The 20834-nt window shown below is 45.0% G+C and overlaps 1 protein-coding gene across 12 annotated transcripts in view; it reads right to left on the reverse strand.

The window, feature by feature from the left end:
* Positions 1 to 464: 464 nt before the first annotated feature.
* IMMT (inner membrane mitochondrial protein) overlaps positions 465 to 20834 on the reverse strand; it is a 46704-nt gene continuing 26334 nt past the window's right edge. For 7 of the 12 annotated variants that reach the window (XM_062209799.1, XM_062209796.1, XM_062209789.1 and 4 more), the window contains 9 exons: positions 18502 to 18638; positions 15614 to 15717; positions 13995 to 14130; positions 13040 to 13169; positions 6905 to 6919; positions 6170 to 6393; positions 3375 to 3506; positions 1852 to 1981; positions 465 to 1387 (listed from right to left, as the gene is read on the reverse strand). In XM_062209799.1, the coding sequence (XP_062065783.1) occupies positions 774 to 1387; positions 1852 to 1981; positions 3375 to 3506; positions 6170 to 6393; positions 6905 to 6919; positions 13040 to 13169; positions 13995 to 14130; positions 15614 to 15717; positions 18502 to 18638 (1622 nt within the window). In that variant the 3' untranslated portion in view covers positions 465 to 773. The remainder of the gene's footprint in view (positions 1388 to 1851; positions 1982 to 3374; positions 3507 to 6169; positions 6394 to 6904; positions 6920 to 13039; positions 13170 to 13994; positions 14131 to 15613; positions 15718 to 18501; positions 18639 to 20834) is intronic. The other 5 variants (XM_062209797.1, XM_062209800.1, XM_062209795.1 and 2 more) reach the window with 1 other exon arrangement.

Consider the following 20834-nt stretch of genomic DNA (forward strand, 5'->3'; position numbering starts at 1 on the left):
TGTTGAGATTCCAGGCTCACTACCTCGGCGAAGACATTCACCAGCAGCACCGGGAAGCAACAAGGTCCATTACGGTGTTTCCATCTGTGTTCTACGGAATGGATTTTCATGTAAAACCTTTTACAAATTTAGTCACAAAACCGTAAACAGTACACTGCTGAAGGTAAGCAGTGGTTAGAAGATTGTTTCTTGCATATGCACAGCGGTCTCCACATAAAGCACGCTTGTCCTATGGGCAACGCTGGAAGTTTGGCATGCATGCTGTTTCTGGTACCTTTCAGTCACCCGAATGATAGACCCCAAATACACCGGCATGCACATCACACTTCACGTGTGACCAGCAGGAGTCAATTCACCAAAGCCAAGACTTCAGCTAGTGGCCTGTGACTAGAAGTCCCTCTATCTGCTGTTGCTGCTGCTGCACACAAACTAGAAGTGCTACTTTTTAAAAAGCGAGGAGGTACTCAGTTTTCATCTCGTTGCTTTATTCAGTTTGCTCCAAGGGCAAAATCAATAGTAGTGGGGATCACAAACATTATTTTGATTGGCTCACAAGCCTGATCAATAAAACCTGAATAACAGGACACACAAGTTGTGAAGAAAGGACACCTGGAGTTCACTGACATGATAGCAAGTGGAAGGAATATAAATGCAACAGGTGTTAACACAGACCTGCACTCAACCTGCTCGTTCCTAGACCCTGGGACCACCAGTTCAAACCCTTCATACATCCCTGATCTCCTAGGACGTAAGACTACAAAGGCTCCTAGACCTTACTCCTGCTGCACTTGAGTGGTTCCTATTCCTATGGCACTGGCGTACGCCGTCAGGATCTCCACTATCTGTTTAGTTTCTAGTGTCATTCGGGCTTCCTTCAGCCAGTCCTGTGCCACTCGTCTGGATTCCCCTTTCAGCTGATTAACAAACTTGGCTGCCAACTCCAGGTCACCATGCTCAATGCAATAGGAGGCATACGACAGCAACTTAAATGTGTTTATGTCCTCAGGGTACAGCTCCGCTGGCGGCTTCAGCTGCTGAGGTGCAAATAAGAGCAGGGACTGCAGGTAGGAGAGGAAGTACTGGTACAAGCTATTTCTGGTTTCATCAATCATTGCCACCCTGCGCGCCAGCTTCTGCACAGTATAGAAACGGGCCCTGAGGGTCTCTTCACTGTAAACTCCCCGAGTCAGGGACTCTGGAGGGATGGCTGCAGTCAAAGTCTGGGCAAATTCGTTATCGGAACAGCTGGCTCGGAGGGCCTCCACAGCACTCCCCAGCGGCACAGTGGGCGCGTCTGCAGACGAGGTCTTCATGCTGTACTTCAGTGCCTCCACCGAGAGCCAGAGCTGGTGGGCTTTTCTCGCTTCCTCCTCAGCAACCGCATGACCTACGGTAACAAAAGGCACATTTTTCTCTCCATCTGACTACAAGCATCCAAAACTTCCCAAGGACACCCATTTTGTCAACAACTTCAGGATACATCCCTTGTAAGATGGCCCACGTAGGCCTCCTAACTACTCCACCCCCAGATAGATAACCTCCCAGCCCCTGGAGGGCAAGCACAGGCCACACTGACCTGCGCCTCTACCCAGTGCGCATGAGACACGGGCAGAGTGTGTGCGGCAAGCTGCCTTGCAAATGGTGATCTTCTGTTTGTCATGTAAGAAGTAAAACTTCTAACATTCAATACTTAACAAATTTGGGGCCAGTTTCCTAAGAAATGAATAAAATTTTATGACTTTAGTTTCTGTGTGACATGGCATCAGCACATGTACTCCACTGATCCTTGTAATTATCCTTGAAATTACCCTAAGCAGCAGCAGCACCGACCATAACTGTGACTGCACTCACTCTGAACAGCCTGTTCGATTCCTCTCAGTCTGGCATAGGCAGTGTTTATATCCAGAGTAAAGTTGTCAACTTGCTCTTGGCTGAGACGACGGAACTGTAATTCTTGTTCGGAGAGTTTCTCGGACAGGTCCTGAAGTAAAACACGGCACAGAGAAAGACCATGACAGCCCCTTCGCTTGTCAGCTGAGTGACACTCGTCCTCAGCAGCTACTGCCTGCTGCGCAGAGGGGGCCTCTGACACATCACACGGTTGTCACCAAACTCCTGCACTGTGTGTCAAGGCTCAGAAATTTCCCGAATGTCCATCCTATTTGATTGGTAATCCTCTACCCATTTTCTGAGGGAACCTCATATTAGAGGAGGCAGACTAGGAGAGAAGACAGAAGTAAATCCCGGGGGCCGGCACTGTGGCACAGCTGGTTAAAGCCCCAGCCTGCAGCACCAGCATCTCATGGGTCCCTGTACCCATGTGGGAGATCCAGAAGAAACTCCTGGCTTCAGACTGGCTCAGCTCTGGCTATCGCAGCCATCTGGGGAGTGAACCAGCGGGTGGAAGACCTCTAACTCTGCCTTTCAAATAAGTAAATCTTAAAAAAAAAATCTACCAGCTTTACCTATGCTGAAATCCAAACAAAATAATTATATTCAAATCCCTCTAAATAGCTGTATTCATTTTTCTAAGAAAAATACATCTTATAGTAAAATACTTTTTCAAATTGGCATAAATCTGATTTTCTGAAAGATTTCCTTATTTTAAAAACCTCATTCCCTTCTTGCGATAAAGAATAAGATACTACTGTAGGGGCTGTAGTAGGTAAAGCTGCTGCCTGCAATGCCTACATGCCATGGGTGCAGGTTCAAGTCCCGCCTGCTCCAATCCAATGCAGCTCCCTGATGGCCTGGGAAAGCAGTGGAGGATGGCGCAGGTGCTGGGGCCCCGGCCACCCAAGTGGGCAATGTGGAAGAAGCTCCTGAATCCTGGCTTCAGCCTGGCCCAGCCCTGACCATTATAGCCATTTGGGAAGTGAACCAGTGGATGGAAAATATATCTCTTCCTCTCTGTGTAACTCTTCTAAATAAAACTTAAAAAAAATGCTGTAAATAAGATACCAATTATGAGTAGATACCAATTACGACTGCAAGCTATCCTGGTGATCTGCTGTGACTTCAAAACTTAGCTCTCAGAGAAGTCTCAATTACGACATCTGACTAGCACATCATGTACAGGAGTTTGAGGAGAGGAAACAGGAGTTAAATGTGTTCATTCCCCTTTACCAATATTCCTTAATGAAGATTCCAAATGGTTGGAAAATACACATAGAGTACACCTGATTGTGCACACACAGGTACAGCAGTGCTGATACACAAACACTGCATTCCACCCAGGCCACATAATGTTAGAAATCCTTCCCCATTCTTTGACATCCTCAGAGTACCTCAAAAGGAAAGGAGGGACTCAATAATACGCAGGGGGTGGGGGAGGAGGCTGACCAGCCAGGTGATGCGTCACAATAGGTCCTCACCTGCTCGAATTCATTCTTCAGTTCCTGTTCTTGAACCCTAAGAACATCTCGCAAGTGGTCAGTGTGGGCAGCTGCCTGTCGGCGAAGCTGGGTTCTCATCTCATTCTCCATGGCATCCCTCACCTCCTCTACCTGTGAAACCAAACACACGGGTGATTAGGTCTCAGTGCTCCAAGGTAGGAAAAGGGAAAGACTAGGAACATCAGCTTCCATGTCCAGAACTCTATAATGTGTTAGGCATGTGAGCTCCTTCTTTATTCTTTTTGTTTGAACTGGAAAGCTGAACACTGGAAGACAACTACGCAGTGGCATAGTGAGAAAAGCTGCTGCCTGCAGTGCCAGCATCCCATATGGGCATCGGTTCACGTCCCAGCTGCTCCACTTCCCATCCAGCTATAGCCTGGGAAAACAGTGGAAGATGGCCCAAATCCTTGGGCCCCTGCACCCATGTGGGAGACCTGGGAGAAGCTCCTGGCTCCTGGCTGGCACAGCTCTGGCGGCTGCAGTCATCTGGGGAGTCAACCAGTAGATGGAAGACTCTCTCTCTCTCTGCCTCTCAAATAAATCTTAAAAAAAAAAAGATGTTCTGTCTTCTGTAAGATATATAAATATTTTATAAATTAAGTAAACAGAACTAAAACAATAAAATAGAGGCTCTACTTTTGAAGGGAGGAGCCAGCGTTGTGGAGCGGGGCTAAGCCTGTGAAGCTGGCATCCCATGTGGGTGTCAATTTGATGCTTGGCTGTTCCATTTCCAGTCCTGCTCCCAGCTAATATGTTTGGGAAAGCAGTGGAAGGTAGCCCAAGTGTTTGGACTCCTGCGACCACATGGGTCTCCCAGATAGAGTTCCAGGGGCCCAAGAACTTGGGCCATCCTCCACTGCTTCCCAGGCCACAGCAGACAGCTGTATCGAAGTAAAGCATCCAAGACCTGAACGGGCCCCCCCATGGGATGTCGGCCCTGCAAATGGCGGCTTCAGCACTGGCCCCCATAAATAAATCTTTAAGAAAAAAAAAAAAATAAAGAACAAAAGTGAAGTGATACGAAAGACCTTTCTGAGAAGGGGGCAGCTAAGCTTGAACTAAAGTTTAAAGAGAGGAGTCAGGAAAATGTGCCAGGCAGAGGAAGTACAAGAGTCCCTATGTGAAGGACAAGGTCAAGGCACAGAACAGCAGTGACATGCCCGGGAGCCTGACTCACAGCAGGCAAGTGAGATCACGGGCCTTCTGGGTACTGCTATGGGTTTTACATGAAACGTAGTGGGCAGTCAGTCAAGGATACTCGGCAGTGCAGGGTCCGATCTGATTACGTTCTGTGAGGAAGATGTGCCTGTGTAAATAGACATAGAATGAAAACCTGGACTAACACAATGGGAATGAAGAGAAAAGTGGACAGGTTAGGATCTGTCAGGACTATTAGAGTTGATGGAGGAATAACCAAGCAGGATTTATCTTGAACAGCTGGCTAGATGGTGGTTTATTTAGAGAGAAAGGAGCTGAGGACATGCGAGACAGGTTAGAGAGAATCAAGTTTGTTTTGAACATGTTGAGCTGGAAATGACTACTGAAACCCCAGCCTGAGGTAACAAGTAGATTGCTGGATAGGAACGTGAAGACAAGGCAGAGGTCAGAGCTAGAAATAAATGTATCAGGTATGGATAAACTTCAATTCCACAGCACTACGAAACACCACGTGGAGATGTAAATGAACAGGTTTGAGAACCACTGTCAAAGGTATGCCAATTTTTGAAAGGGAGGAAGTATTTGAGAGAAGGAAGCCAAGAAGCAGGTAGCAAGGTGGCAGCAAAGCCAGCCTAGCGAAGAAAAACTGCCGCTGGGAGAAAGCAGGCACCGTGCTGGTCAGAGGATAAGAATGTGGGATCAGTACATAGCCAGCTTCCCAACTGGCCCACTGTCACCACCTACTACTACCTGATGAGCCCAGATTCTCAGAGGGCTAATATAGCTATTCCAGGATCAGCATTGTGGTGTAGCGGGTTAAGTTACCAGCTGTGAGACCAGCATCCCATTAGGAGCCCAGGTTCAAATCCTAGTTGCAGGGCTTCAGATCCAGCTTCCTGCTAACGCACCTAGGAAAGCAGAAGATGGTCCAAGTATTTGGGCCTCTAACATCTAACTGGGAGACCTGGATAGAGTTCCCAGCTCCTGGCTTCAGCCTGCCTCTGCCCCGGCCATTGTGCACATGTGGGAAGAGAACCAGAGGATGGAAGCTGGCTCTCTCTCCTCCCTTTCACTATGCCTTTCAAATAAGTAAAATAAATCTTAAAACAAAACAAAACAAAAAACACGGGAGCTGGTCCATCCACTTTTAATCACCAAGCACCTAACACTGGTAGAGAAAAATGCACTCAAAATCCAAGAGTCATTCAGCACCGTTTTAGGGACAGTGGCTCCACTGGGAAAACTGCAGTAGGTTCCTGCTTCTGTTCATTTCGGCACCTGCTCAACACAAAGGAACTCAGCTAGCTCAACCCTTCCCGAGATGAGGAGCACAAGGAGCTAAGTGCCACTCTAAAGGCAGGTTGGATGACTTACATTTTATTATTACTTTTTTAAATAAAGTATCTTTTATTCATTAGAAATGTTTAATTAATATGAAAAAAAGAATCCCTTCAGGGCCAGTTTTTCTCAGGTACAATTTTAAAATAACCACAGATTAATACTATAGTAGTGAGTCACTCTTAACCACTGGTTTAACATCTAGCATTTTAAAGTCAGTGACTGTCAGGATTATTAATCAAGTTATATTCACACTCATGAGTCATTTCTTCTACCTTTCTTTCCTGTTCTGCTTGTATCTCACTTCTGTGATGTTCTAATGCTTTGGCCACCGCAGAGTCAAATGCCCGCTTCTCTTCCAACTTCTGTTTCTCCAAGGCTAATGCGATGTGCTGCTTCTCTGTGGCTTTCTGTTCTGCCAGCTCTCTGTTCAGCTGGTCAATACGACGGTGCGCATGAGCAATCAGGGCGTTCAGATCATCAGTAGAGAGCTTGTCAGCTAAAACAAAACGAAATGACCACACATGAAAAAGGTAATGATTCCATCAAAATTCTACATCACCACAAGGTAATTTGCTTCAACTGATTATAAAATAATTGCCGTACAGGAAAAGAGGGCTGAACAACTGGCCTAGCAGTTACGACACCTGCATCCCATATTGTTGTACCGGGTTTGATACCCAGCTCTGTGCCTGACTCCAGCTTCCTGCTGATGCGGACCCTGGGAGGAAGCAAGGATGCCCAAGTAGTTGGGTTCCTGTCATCCACATGAGAGACTGGACTGAGCAGGCTTCCTGCGTTAGTCGTGGATGCTTGGCTGGGCCCCTGCAAACACGTTGGAGACCAGAAGAGGCTCCTGGCTGCAGTCTGGCCCAGCCTCAGCCACTGGGGCCACTTGGGGAGTCAACCAGTGGATGGAAGAACTGTCTCTCTCTCTCTCCCTCTCTCTCCCCTCTTCCTCTCTTTCAAATAAATGAAATAAATATTAAAAAAAATATATTATTACTCACCTAGGTCAGAAATACCTACAAAAGAAAAGAACAGGTTTTTTTAAGTACATAATACTCCAATCATTGATTATTAAAAAGAGACAAAGAAAACAAAAAGGAATTATTAACCAGAACAAGGAAAAGCATATTTATTAGAATGAAAATAGGCCGGCGCCGCGGCTCACTAGGCTAATCCTCCGCCTTGCGGCGCCGGCACACCGGGTTCTAGTCCCGGTCGGGGCACCGATCCTGTCCCGGTTGCCCCTCTTCCAGGCCAGCTCTCTGCTGTGGCCAGGGAGTGCAGTGGAGGATGGCCCAAGTCCTTGGGTCCTGCACCCCATGGGAGACCAGGATAAGTACCTGGCTCCTGCCATCGGATCGGCGCGGTGCGCCGGCCGCAGCGCGCCTACCGCGGCGGCCATTGGAGGGTGAACCAACGGCAAAAGGAAGACCTTTCTCTCTGTCTCTCTCTCTCACTGTCCACTCTGCCTGTCAAAAAAAAAAAAAAAAAAAAAAAAAAAGAAAATAACAGAGCTTATTTCCTATAATGGAAGGGGACAATAAAACAGAATAAACCAAGGTAAATTCTAACATTTTAGAAAACAAGACAATCATTAGTATTGGAAGTATCTTTGTGTTAAGGGACTGATTTCCATTCACCAAAGCAATAAACTTAGTTGTTTTTAATAGAAACTACAGGGGCTAGCGCGTAGTGGGTAAAGGTGCCAGCATCCCATACGAGCACTGGTTCAAGACTCAGCTGCTCCACTTCTGATCCAGCTCTCTGCTATGGCCTGGGAAAGCAGTAGAAGATGGCCTAAGTCCTTGGGGTCCTTGTACCCACGTGGGAGACCCAGAAGAAGCTCCTGGATCCTGGCTTTGGATCTGCCCATCCCTGGCCCATGCAGCCATTTGGGGAGTAGACCAGCAGATGGAAGACCTCTCTCTCTCTCTCTCTCTACGCCTCTAACTCTGCCTTTCAAATAAATAATAAATAAATCTTTAAAGAAAAAGAGAAACCACAGATTTCTTTTATCCCTCCTATTTGCATTAACGATAGAGGAATTCACTAAATCATCGCCCTGACTCTATTCTTAGTACCAAGCCTCTCAATATTTCTTTTTCCGGTTTGGACATTTTTAAAACAGTGATTATGTTAAACCTATACATACATATTATACTAAGAACAACAACTGCTTGATTTGAGAGTAACAGAAAAAAATAACATCTCAGACAGTCTGGACGCTGCTTTAATGCTAACAGCCAGTCTCAACTGCTGCTTCCCAGCAGTTGCTTCTTAATAATCTTTATACTCAACAAGACAGGTATTTGTCATCCAAAATGCTTCTAAATGTCCAGTGCCTAATCTGCACTTTAACCAAAGGAACAGGGACCAATTCCAATGCTGCAGGAGAGACTGGGAATTGGAAAAGGTAAAAGAACATCGGTCCCCACAGGGCACATCAGTACAGCTGTATGCACTATCGTCTGTAAGCAGTAAAGGAGATGTGCCCTAGGAATAACAACAGCCCACAACTACATCTTGTTTTACAACTCCAGCAACTCTGAGATGAAACTTCCCCCCAGCAGTTCCCCACACAGGTAGCTGCTCTCTGAATGTGGAGTGTACCATTTCCACACATGTTTTCACATCTAACATCCCCCTGCCTCCTTAACAATACATGGTTTTGTTTTGCATGTCCTTAAACTTCTGGTAAGTGGTTTCCTGTTATACTTATGCTTCTGCATTTTTGTTTTTCTTAACATCTGTGTCTGAGAGATGGGTACTTGTTCACTGACCTGCACTGCCACATGTGCGGCAGCTTTTCTGCCTTTACCAACAGCGGTAACAACGCACACTTTCCCGAGTTTCCCTGAGCACACACTTGGGGGCTGCACTGCTGGACCAGGAAGTACTTCGGCAGACCAACTGCTGAATGGCTGCTTCCTGGTTAGTGCGCTTCCTGCTCTTCCTCAGTGCCGCCGGCACACACCCTCAGTGGTCCACATCACTGCACCCTCAGATTACGCCAGCAGCTTTCAGGCATCTTCTCGGCCCTCAGGCCCTCCCTCCTCTGACCTCAGCGTCATAAAGATGAATTTTCCTCCTCGCTACAATCACATGCTGCCAGCGCAAACACTGCTTTTGTCAACCAGGCAGACAACAGCATAGCTAATAGATAAAAATGAAGTCCTAACTCTACCCTGAACTTGGGACAATTACTTATCCTCTTTGTGTCTCAGTTTTCTCATCTATTAAATGGGTATAATCTATGATGGAAAGACTTATCTTACGGAGCTACTGTGGTCAGTTAATATATGTGAAGCCCTTATAATATAGAACCCAGCACAAAATGCTCCATAACATTAGCTTTTATTGTATGTTTGGCAGTTGCCCAGCTATGAAAAACAACGTACTGAACATAATGAATAACACCAGTACATTTATAGATTAGGGAACTAATAATAAGAGTGAAATAACTTGTAACACAAACCAGTGTGGTGGAATGAGAAGGCCACTGGCAAGGGAGCATCAGTTACTCAGGAATGGCTTTGAAACCCACCTGGTGGCCAGCGCCATGGCTCAACAGGCTAATCCTCCGCCTTGCGGCGCCAGCACCCCGGGTTCTAGTCCCAGTTGGGGCGCCGGATTCTATCCCGGTTGCCCCTCTTCCAGGCCAGCTCTCTGCTATGGCCTGGGAAGGCAGTGGAGGATGGCCCAAGTCCTTGGGCCCTGCACCCACATGGGAGACCAGGAGAAGCTCCTGGCTTTGGATCAGCGAGATGCGCCGGCCGCAGCGGCCATTGGAGGATGAACCAACGGCAAAAAGGAAGACCTTTCTCTCTGTCTCTCTCTCACTATCCACTCTGCCTGTCAAAAAAAAAAAAAAAAAGAAACCCACCTGGCAACGGAGCCTGCCTGGCAACAGGCTGTGATTGGATGGCTTTGGAAACTGCCTGGCAACAGGCTGTGATTGGATGGATTCGAAACTGCCTGGCGACAGGCTGTGATTGGATGGATTCGAAACTGCCTGGCAACAGGCTGTGATTGGATGGCTTTGGAAACTGCCTGGCAACAGGCTGTGATTGGTTGGGGCATAGACCGCCCCTTGACCAGATTGGCTGGTCTTGGCTATATAAGATGTGGAACCAACTGCGGGCTGCTTGCCTCAAGCCTGTTTTCACCTGACTCCCAGGGGAGCCTCTTGCCTCCACCACGCTGCTCCTCTCATAAACGAATCCACTGCAACATTGTTGAGAAATCAACAGCGAGAAATCAACGGCAACAAACCAGTACTAACAAGTTTGGCACAGTATGTGTTCTAGGGATTGGCAATGTGGAGAAGATTAAGGCGCCACTTCCAATGCTAGCATCCTGTATCAGAGTAACAGTTCTTGTACCCGCTACTCTGCTTCTGATCCAGCTTCCTCCTAATATGCCAGGGAGGTTAGCAGAAGATAGTCCAAGTGCTTGAGCCCCTGCCATCCATGTGGGAGATCAGGTTGGAATTTCTGACTCCTGATTTCAGCTTGGCCTAGACAGGGCTATTGTAGCCATCTGGGGAGTAAACCAACAGATGGATCTCACCCTCTGTCACTCCAACTTCCAAATAAGTAAACATTTAAAAAGAAAAATCTAAGTTATCAAGGCAGGAGTTCTGCATAGCAGTTAAGTCACCACTGAGAATGCCTGCATCCAAGCTAGAGTGCCTGGTTCAAGTCCTAGTTCCTGCACTTCTAATCCAGCTTCCTGTACTGTGCACCCTGGGAAGTAGCAGATGATGTCTCCAGTAACTGGGTCCTTGCCACGTGCATGGGAGACCCAGATTGAATCCTAGGCGCCTGGCTTCAGCCTGGCCCAGCCCTGGGTGTTGCAGGCATCTGAAGAGTCCATCAACAGAAAGAAGATCACACTTTCTCTCAAAAATACAAGAACTAAAACTAAATGTCTGAGTTTGTTTTTTTTTTTTTTTTTTTTTTTGACAGTCTTGACTCCGTTTCTTGCCATTAATCTCCTTGGTTGGCCACAATGTGGACAGAAGTCCTGCACTGGTCTTTAATACCTCAGCCACATGGACCAGCCATGGTTCCATGAGGCAACCCAGAAACCTTCAGCCCATTAACACTAGAAATACAATTTCAGCTTCTAACAGACACTTGCATTCCAATAGTAATTTAATTTTGTTATGACTGGAATTTCGGTGATTTTTAGCACTCATCACTTCAGGAAAATGTGCTTTTTCCTATTACACCACATAACTATTTCACTGTCAGAATTCTCTGCAGCGTAAGCTTTCACAAGAGGATTTCCTTTTCATTACAGGGTTCTTGGGTAAATTCTCAACATAGTGTGTTGTCATAGAGAAGTCACAAAGTGTGCCTTAAAAAATTTATTAAATGTGCCTTTTTAAGGATTTATTTATTTATATGAAAGAGTTACACAAAGAGGAGAGGCAGAGAGAGAAAGAGAGATCATCCATCCGCTGGTTCACTCCCCAACTGGCTGCAATGACTACAGCTGTACCAATCTGAAGGCAGGAACCAGGAGCTTCTTCTGGGTCTCCTATGTGGGTGCAGGGGCCCAAGGACTTGGGCCTTCTACTGCTTTCCCAGGCCATAGCAGAGAGCTGGATGGGAAGTGGAACAGCTGAGACTCGAACAAGGGCCCATACTGGATGCCGGCACTGCAAATGGCAGCTTTACTTGCTACGCCACAGCGCTGGCCCCTATACATGCTTTCAAAACGCCCACAGTTGGGGCCGGTGTTGTGTTGTAGTAGGTTAAGCCTCCACCTGCAAAGCTGGGATTCTATATGGGAACCAGTTTTAGTCCTGGCTGCTCCATTTCCAATCTAGCTCCCTGCTGATGTGCCTGGGAAAACAGTGGGAAGTGGCCCAAGTGCTTGGGCCCGTGCATACAGGTGGTAGACTGGCTGGAGCTCCTGGCTTCTGGCTTTGGCTTGGCAGCCCTGGCTGTTGTGGCCATTTGGAGAGTGAACCAGCGGATGAAAGATCTCTCTCAGGGCCGATGCTATGGTGTAGTGGGTGAAGCCGCCGCCTGCAGTGCCAGCATCCCATGTGGGTGCCGGTTCAAGTCCCAGCTGCTCCACTTCCGATCCAGCTCTATGCTGCGGCCTGGGATAGCATTGGAGGATGGCCCAAGCCCTTGAGCCCCTGCACCCATGTGGGAGACCCAGAGGAAGCTCCTGGCTCCTGGCTTCGGACTGGCACAGCTCTGGCCATCGTGGCCAATTGGGGAGTAAACCAGTGAATGGAGGACCTCTCTCTCTCTCTCTCTGCCTCTCCTCCTCTCTCTGCAATTGTGATTTTCAAATAAAATAAATAAATCTTTAAAAAGAAAAAAGGCTGTTAACATTATTTTAAAAAAGCTCTCTCTCTGTAGCTCTGCCTTTCAAATAAATAGATCAAAATGTAATTTTGAATTTTGTGTGTGTGTGTGTGTGTGTGTATATATATATATATATATATATATATATATATATATATATATATGTTAAAATACAGTCAAGGTGGGGCTGGTGCCGTGGCGCAGGTTAATCCTCCGCCTGTGGCACCAACATCCCATACAGGCGCCGGTTCTAGTCTTGGCAGCTTCTCTTCCAATCCAGCTCTCTGCTGTGGCTTGGGAAAGCAGCAGAGGATGCCCAAGTCCTTGGGCCCCTGCACCCACACGGGAGACCAGGAAGAAGCACCTGGCTCCTGGCTTCGGACCGGCACAGCTCTAGCCATTGCAGCCATTTGAGGAGTGAAGACCTTTCTCTCTGTCTCTCCCTTTCACTGTCTGTAACTCTACTTCTCAAAAAAAAAAATACAGTCAAGGTGATGTCGTCACTCTCATTTGGATTCCAAACTTTTTTGTTTGCTTTGAGTAGCAGAGATCAGAATATACTCACAGAATAAAAATTAAACTCTGGTTGGAACTCATGCTCACCATGGCTAAAACAACAGGATTATAACCACAGGCATGTCATCTGTCATAACTGTGTTTGAAATAAAAAGATGGAACAATAAATTGTAAAGTGAAATGTGGATGCCAGAGTTTGGACTACATGTAGAAGCTGGAGCAAGCTCTGATTAGCTGATTATTTTTTACAAATCAAAAAAAGCGAAGTACCAACACTTCCGGTGTACTTACTCATTCCTTTCCACCCAGGAAGCACTTCTGGAGTAATACTGTCTAGTTCTCGTCTGAAGTCATCCCGCGCTTGGACCACCAGCTCATGATACTGAGACACAACCTTAGCCTCGGACTGAGCTGCCTGGACCTAAGCAATTAAAGCGATATCTGGTTAAACTGAACAAAACAACACCATAAATATTCCAGGCAACTGAAGTAATATTCCTTCATGTATACATGTTTGGTTACAAATGTGTAAACAATCCATAAGTAGATACCTGAAGCTCAGAAAAAGAAGCATATGTCTTTAATTCTAATTCCTACTGAAGTGCCAGGGGTAGGTCCTTGCTTGTCTTAATGCGTCCCTTTCCTTCCTGCTGTGGGTCATGGAAATTTTCAAAAGTGGCAGTAATTCATGACCAGAAACCTTCCACAGTGTATAAAGTTTCAATATGAACAATACTGAACAATCCCCTAGGTGTCAAGGCAAGTTTCTGAAAATAGTAACTAAAACTAACATTCTTTGCAGGGAGAAAAGGGGAGAGATGATAGGAATCATTATTTTCTTGGATTCTGAAAAGTTTCTGAATAAAGGATTCCATTTAAACATGAAACTTAAGACCTAAGACATGGGGCAGGCGCTGTGGTGTAGCAGGTAAAAACCGCCACCTGCAGTGCTGCCATACGATATGGCCACTGCTACAAATCCCGGCTGCTCCATTTCCAATCCAGCTCTCTGTTATGGCCTGGGAAAGCAATGGAAGATGGCCCAAGTCTTTGGGCCACTGCACCCATGAGGGAGATCAGAAGAAGCTCCTGGCTCCTGGATTCGGACAGGCCCCGCTCCAGCTGCTGCGGCCAATTGGGGAGTGAACTAGCAGATGGAAGACACCTCTCTCTGCCTCTGCCTCTCTTTCAAATAAATAAATAAATCTTTAAAAAAAAAAAAAAAAAAAAGACCTGACACACGCACCTTTTTGACCACATTATCCAAATCCACAATCATGTTGTGAAGCCTCCCCTCTGCTGCAGTTATATGAACTTTGGCCCCAGGAACCTCTTTTTTCTTTGCATTTTCAATTACACTTTTCATTTTCTCTAACTCTTCTCTGAAAACCAATGAAATAAAGATTTAGAATAATTCCTTGCCAAGTCTACATTTTGAGATTTTTTACATGCAACAGTTAAAAATCCATGAAAGAAGTATAAAATGAAAAAAGTTACTCAATGGGTTTTTATACTCAACAACAGAAACGTCTGTCAACAACTGAGAACACTCAGTCAGAAGCTAGATTCACTCGAGTGAGGAACAGAGGTCCTGTGGTATCCTGGAAGACCCAGGCTTCAGAACAAGACAGACCTGGATTCAACTCCCAGTTCACGCTCGTACTTGCTGCACGCCCTTGTGCAGGGTGAGAAGTAATTCCTGAGAAAAACCTGGCACAGTGCCTGCCAGAGTGAACACTTAATGACTGGCAGGGATTAGGCTGATGCTCCTGTCAATCACAAAGAACTGAAGGAACGCAAAGGCCAGGGAGATGACCAGAGACCTCACTGAGCAAATACATCAATTTAAAATGACAATTTAGAATGCTTTAAAGGTCAGACTGTGGCCCAGCCACCACAAAACACAGAACTCAGAGCCCTGATGCACTGTCTAGTGATGTGAGCAAAATCTAAAAGAAGTGGGCTTCATTAGAAGGCTCTATCAAAAATAAATAAAACAGCAAAATTTTAAATAAAAAATAACTACTATACATTGTTGATGAGAACCTTTAGTCCAAATGTAGCCCTCCGGCCGGCGCCACAATTCAATAGGCTAACCCTCCACCTGCGGTGCTGGCACACCAAGTTCTAGTCCCGGTTGCCCCTCTTCCAGGCCAGCTCTCTGCTGTGGCCCGGGAGTGCAGTGGAGGATGGCCCAAGTCCTTGTGCCCTGCACCCCATGGGAGACCAGGAGAAGCACCTGGCTCCTGCCATCGGATCAGCGCGGTGCACTGGCAGCAGCGCGGCGGCCATTGGAGGGTGAACCAATGGCAAAGGAAGACCTTTCTCTCTCTGTCTCTCTCTCTCTCTGTCCACTCTGCCGGTTTAAAAAAAAAAAAAGAAAGAAAGAAAGACAAATGTAGCCCTCCATCATCAGAGGTTTGTCTTATACTTGGGTTTTTTGCTTGATTCTAGTTTCAGTTAACTTTCAGGAATCAAGGTTAAGGTGGCAAAAGACAAGATATAGTTAATTCTTAGGTAATTAGGGCAAAGAGATCATGACATATTTCCCAAATTCTGATGGAACTGTTTAAACCAGCCCAGCAAAATAGAAATTATGAAACTCTTAGTAATCTCACCACCTTAACAATAATCCAAAGCAAAAGTGACGTTTATATAAGACCACTTATGTAAGTTTCTGCCAAATTTATTTTCACCTCATTGTTCTCCTGTTTCCTGGTACCAGTTCAGAAGCAGCACAGGTGCAGGAGGAAAGGGTCTCTCTGCCTCCTCTTACAGTATTTTCCCCAGACAATCCAAGGAAAACCCAGCCCAGAGAGAGCCACCAGAGGCCCTAATTACTTGTTAAAGTCCATGAGTAATTACTTGGCTTTGAGAAGGGCGTCAGCAGCTTCATCTACTGCCTTTCTGCGTTCCTTCAATGCACCCTCCACTGTACGCCACTGGGCAGACTTCTTCTCACCTGCAATCTAAACACACAATGCAAATTAGGTAAACAGGAATAACTGCTAATACTGTTGTCAGATAGGCCAACAAGATTAAGCACAAAATACACATTAAATTCAAAAGAGAAAACTTAGGTAGTATCTCTCCAGAATAGGAACTCAATCTAGCAGTCACAGACACAAAGATGTTCATGAATCACTTCCCATCAACTGTCCTTCCACAAAATCCTAAATAAGAAAAAAAGGGGGAGGAGGTTGGGGGAAGGGTCCGGCGCTGTGGTGTAGTGGGTTAAGCTGCTATCTGCGATGCCATATTCAATATGGGCACTGGATTGGTTCCTGGCCGCTCCACTTCCAATCAGCTTCCCGCTAATGTGCCTGGGAAAGCAGAGGAAGATGGCTGGAGTCCTGGGGTCCCTGCCACCCACGTGGAAGACCAAGAGGACACTCCCGGTTTCAGCCTGGGCCAGTTGGCCATTTGGAGGGGTGCACCAGCAGAGGGGTGCACCAGCAGATGAAAGATCTCTCTTTCTCCATGTCTCCCTCTAACTCTGCCTCTCGAATTAAAAAAAAAAACTAGTGTCCCAGTGAACTATTTTCCAAGGAGTTTTATTAGATTCTCAAAAGAAAATGTCAACCAGACAAGGTTTATAATAATAGAGGGGGCTGCACTGTGGCGTAGTGGGTAAAGCCACTGCCTGTAGCATGCCAGCATCCCAAGGCACCGGTTCAAGTCTCCACTTGTCCACTTTCAATCCAGCTCTCTGCTATGGCCTGGGAAAGCAGTAGATGGCCCAAGTCCTTGGGCCCCTGCACCTACGTAGGAGACCCAGAAGAAGCTCCTAGATCCTGGCTTTGGATCCGCACAGCTCTGGCTTTTGCAGCTATCTGAGGAGTGAACCAGAGGATGGAAGACACCTCTCTCTCTCTGCCTCTCTGTATCTCTGCCGTTCAACGAAATAAATAAGTCTTTAAAAAAATAATAGCTTTATGTGAATTACCTGTTGATTAAATCATTCTCTGATGTAGTGTTGGTGCCTAAAATTTTCTTAATTGCAGGTCTGGCTACCAAAACTTCAGTTTAAGGACAAGTACAAAGCTTACATGTTTAAAAAGAGCACTTACTTGGGGCTGGCACTGTGGCGTAGCAGGTAAAGCTGCACCTGCAGTGCTGGCCTCCCATGTGGGCGCCGGTTTGAGTCCTGGCTGCTCCAGGATGAGATGGCGGACAAGTCACAACACCTAGTCCTCCCCTCATTTTGCATCAAATAAACACTGATCAGAATATTGGAAACTGTCTAAACTATTTACAATTATTTTAAATGAACTATTGAAAATTATCTTTAGTCTCCTTTTTCTCTTTTTCCAAATGCATATAAACGATATATTACACGTGGGTATGAAGCAAAATTACCTTATGGACCCTGGAGATGAACAGGTATATACTAAATCACCAAAGAATAACTGACTTAGTAAAAAATAACTGAATTGTTTCAATTCCCGTGTTTGAAATCGCCCAAACAGGACGACCACAGGGGTCGCTGCACATCTCCTTGAGCCCTGCAGCTCTGCAAGTTTGCTGTGGTGGAACCAGGAAAGAAGGCCAGGCAGATTTCTACAGAAACACTGATTCCATGAAAAGCTTTGAGGAGATGAAGAATGCTGGTTTCTTCCAGAATACAAAGTGATATGGGATGTAAAGAATGTCTTTAGGTTGAATTCTATAGTAGTTTGCCACTGGACCAGGCCAATGCCAGGAGCCCAGAGCTTCTTCCAGGTCTTCCGTGTGGGTGTAGGGGTCCAAGCACTTGGGCCTGCTTCCACTGTTTCCCAGGCGCATTTGTTGGAAGCTGGATCAGAAGTAGAGCAGGGGCCAGCGCTATGGCATAATAGCTGAAGTTGTTGCCTGCAGTGCCAGCATCCCATATGTGCACTGGCTCGAGACCCTGCTGTTCCACTTCTGATCCAGCTGTCTGCTATGGCCTGGGAAAGCATTGGAAGATAGCCCAAGTGCTTGGGCCCCTACAACTGCATGGGAGACCCGAAGGAAGCTTCTGGCTCCTGGTTTCGGATCAGCACAATTCCAGCCATTGCGGCCATCTAGGGAGTGAGCCAGCAGATGGAAGACCACTCTCTCTCTCTGCCTCTCTGTAACTCTGTCTTCAAATAAATAAATAAATCTTATTTAAAAAAAAAAAAAGAAGAAGAAGAAGAAGTGGAGAATCCAGGACACAAACCAGTACCTGTAGGCCAAATGCAATGTCGGCATTACCGGTGGCAGCGTAACCTGTTATGCCCCTGTTGTACTCTTTAATTTACTTTGTATAGAGATACATATCCTGAACTACTGAATTTAATTGTAAAGAAATGTTTGGAGCCCTAGTATTATGCTTAGAAGTAAATATTATTTTATTCTTTGAAGCACTCAATGTAAGTTAATAAGCATAAGCACTCAAATAGCTAGTGTTTTGGAGTACATGGTATCTCTGTATTACTTCTTATAACCACATGTCAATCTAGAAGTATCTGAAAATACAAAGTTTTATATGTAAAGAAATGGCTTCAGATTTTAGGGCAAAAAATAAGGAAGCAACAATTACATTCAAACATTATTAAGGTACGAAGATAAATCTGAATTCTTGTAAAATACATCAGCATGGTGAGACAAAGCACTTGTATATAGAATTCATTTACAAAGACATTTAAAGGCTTCTCTCAGTTTCTTTTTTAGTGACAAGTACTCTAGCCTGTCTTCACTCAGTGAGAGAAAGCGGATAACCATGAGGAAGAAACCAGCCCCTGGCTCACCTCAGCATTATCCATGGCAGCCTTCAGTATGTTGGAGTGTGCACTGACGGCCTGGACCGCAGCGTTCTGGGCAGCAATGGCCTGCAGAGTGATGGAAGCAGTTTGGCTCAGAGCATCTTCTAGGCTCTTGGCTAGAGCTTTAAAAAACATAAAAGTTAAAATCAAATCCTTCCTCCTAGAACTGTCTTTATTTTAAACTTCTTTCTCTCCTACTGAGTCCTCCATTTCATTTCCCAAAAGGTATTTTTTAAAAATGCAGAGTATTCAAATTTAGGAAATAAAAGTTTCACTGACAGTATGGTAAAGTATTAATAATGGAAAATGGATGAAGATCTACCAGGGATTATTACACTATTTTTCTTCTATATATATGTGAAGTTTTTCAAAATACAAAATATTTTAGGTTTAAGGGGAAAAACTTGGTTAAGAAAGCTAACATATTTCAAATGGAAGGATCATGTTATAGGTGCATAGAAGATATAAATTCAGCATAACCACCAGTTTTTCTCACTTTAAATAACAATTACATAGAACACAGGAAAAAAGAGGTGTGCATTTCCATCCCCTCAGCAAGAAGCACTACTTGCAAAGTAGTACATAGCAAAGACCTTAAGGAAAAGAATAGACCAACAAGAAAACATGCAAACGAAAAGAGCAAAGGCAGATTGGAATGGACAGTGTTTTTCTACAAAGGATTCCAGAAACAGCAGAAACCAATGTTGCTTCCTATTAAGATCACTTTTCTGATACCTCAAGAATATCAAACAGAAACTTTGAAACAAAATTTTTAAGTAAAGCAAGGGATTATTTCATATTAGTATGAAAAAATGGTCACTTAAGGAAAGCCAATGAGAAAACTAATTCAATAATTTATATCAGAGATGACCAAAAATGGAAAATATGTATTTTAGGTGGAACAAAAACAAAAGGTGATTCTGAGAAAAAGAAGCCTAAGCTAGAGATGAACAAACAGAACCTGGAGTGCTACACGTGATACCTATGCAACAAAGAAATGAGGAGAAAGCTAACAATGAGGAAAAACCATACAATCAATGTGAGACTGAAGGTGGACTGCAGAGCCAGCAGCAGAATGAGGCAAGAGAGGGAAACACGGCAATGCAGTTCCCACAGCAGGCTTGTGTTAATATGGACATCTAAGCATATAGTCGTGAGCCATTTCACAGGGACCACAACAAGTGGACGGCTGAAAGGCTACCTGCTCCTTCAAGCCCTCTTCAAAGGTCTACTCACTGTGATCTGACCCTGGGTAAAAATTACACACCCACGTGCGCACAAGCACACACACACACAAAGTTTGGGGGAAATCTGAGGGGCAAACAAAATCATGGAAACTTTCGTTCGACTCACAAAGACAAAAGGAACTGAACAAAGAAAAAAGGTGATGAGACAGCAGACACTTCCATCTCATGTTTATACTTTAATTCAAGGTGCTTATATATAAAGGAAGAAAAAAACACATACCAAAAAACAATAAACTTGGTTTGAAACAGTAGAGGATTCTGGAAAAATTAAGAAGGGGGAAAATGTAGAAATATGTCACCTATTAAAAGTCAACTATTCAACAATTCTCAACCATGTGTGACACAGTAAAGAACTTGGAAGAATATGAAAAAAAGACAAAAACCCAAATTCAGGTAGCCAAATTCATGCCCTAACCTCTCATCATTCTGTCTCTTCCACTCTTTTACATAATCCTAACATCTTGGCTCCTCATATGACAGAACCAATGCAGTAGAAGCAAAGGAGGAGCCTGTCAAAGCAGAACAACAAACAGTAACAAGGTAAGATCAAAAACTGCAAATAGCTGCTAGATGAATCTAAAACAACAACAGCTCACGACATCTCCCCAGACATTAATATCTGCCGCACAGTGCAATAAATTGTGTCCCATGTGCTTTGTTCAATAAGGAAAAATACATTTTTAGCTATCTACTTTTTAAAACCATCAAAAGCCTTAACAACACAAAAGTGAAACAAAAAGGGATATACTTATTAGCTAGAAACAGTGCCATGTAGAAGATCCCACCTCCCACCACCGCCAGGTAAGCGCAGTACTGGAGGGCGAGTCCAGAGGCAGGGCGCTCATTCAGAAAGTGAGCCATTCTGACCCTCACAGAGGTACTTACACATTCATTAAAAACTAAAAGACTCTTAGGCAAGTCACTGAAACATACACAATTTCTGATACACACACACGCCCACACAGACCATAAAGAATCTTTAGCACTAACCATAACAAACGGAAATTCATGGATTACTTGGGATGTTCACCAACTATATACTAATAGCCTTGTACTCTGGACAAAAGAAAT

This window comes from Lepus europaeus, chromosome 13 (genome assembly GCF_033115175.1).
Source record: "Lepus europaeus isolate LE1 chromosome 13, mLepTim1.pri, whole genome shotgun sequence".
Taxonomy (NCBI): Eukaryota; Metazoa; Chordata; class Mammalia; order Lagomorpha; family Leporidae; genus Lepus; species Lepus europaeus.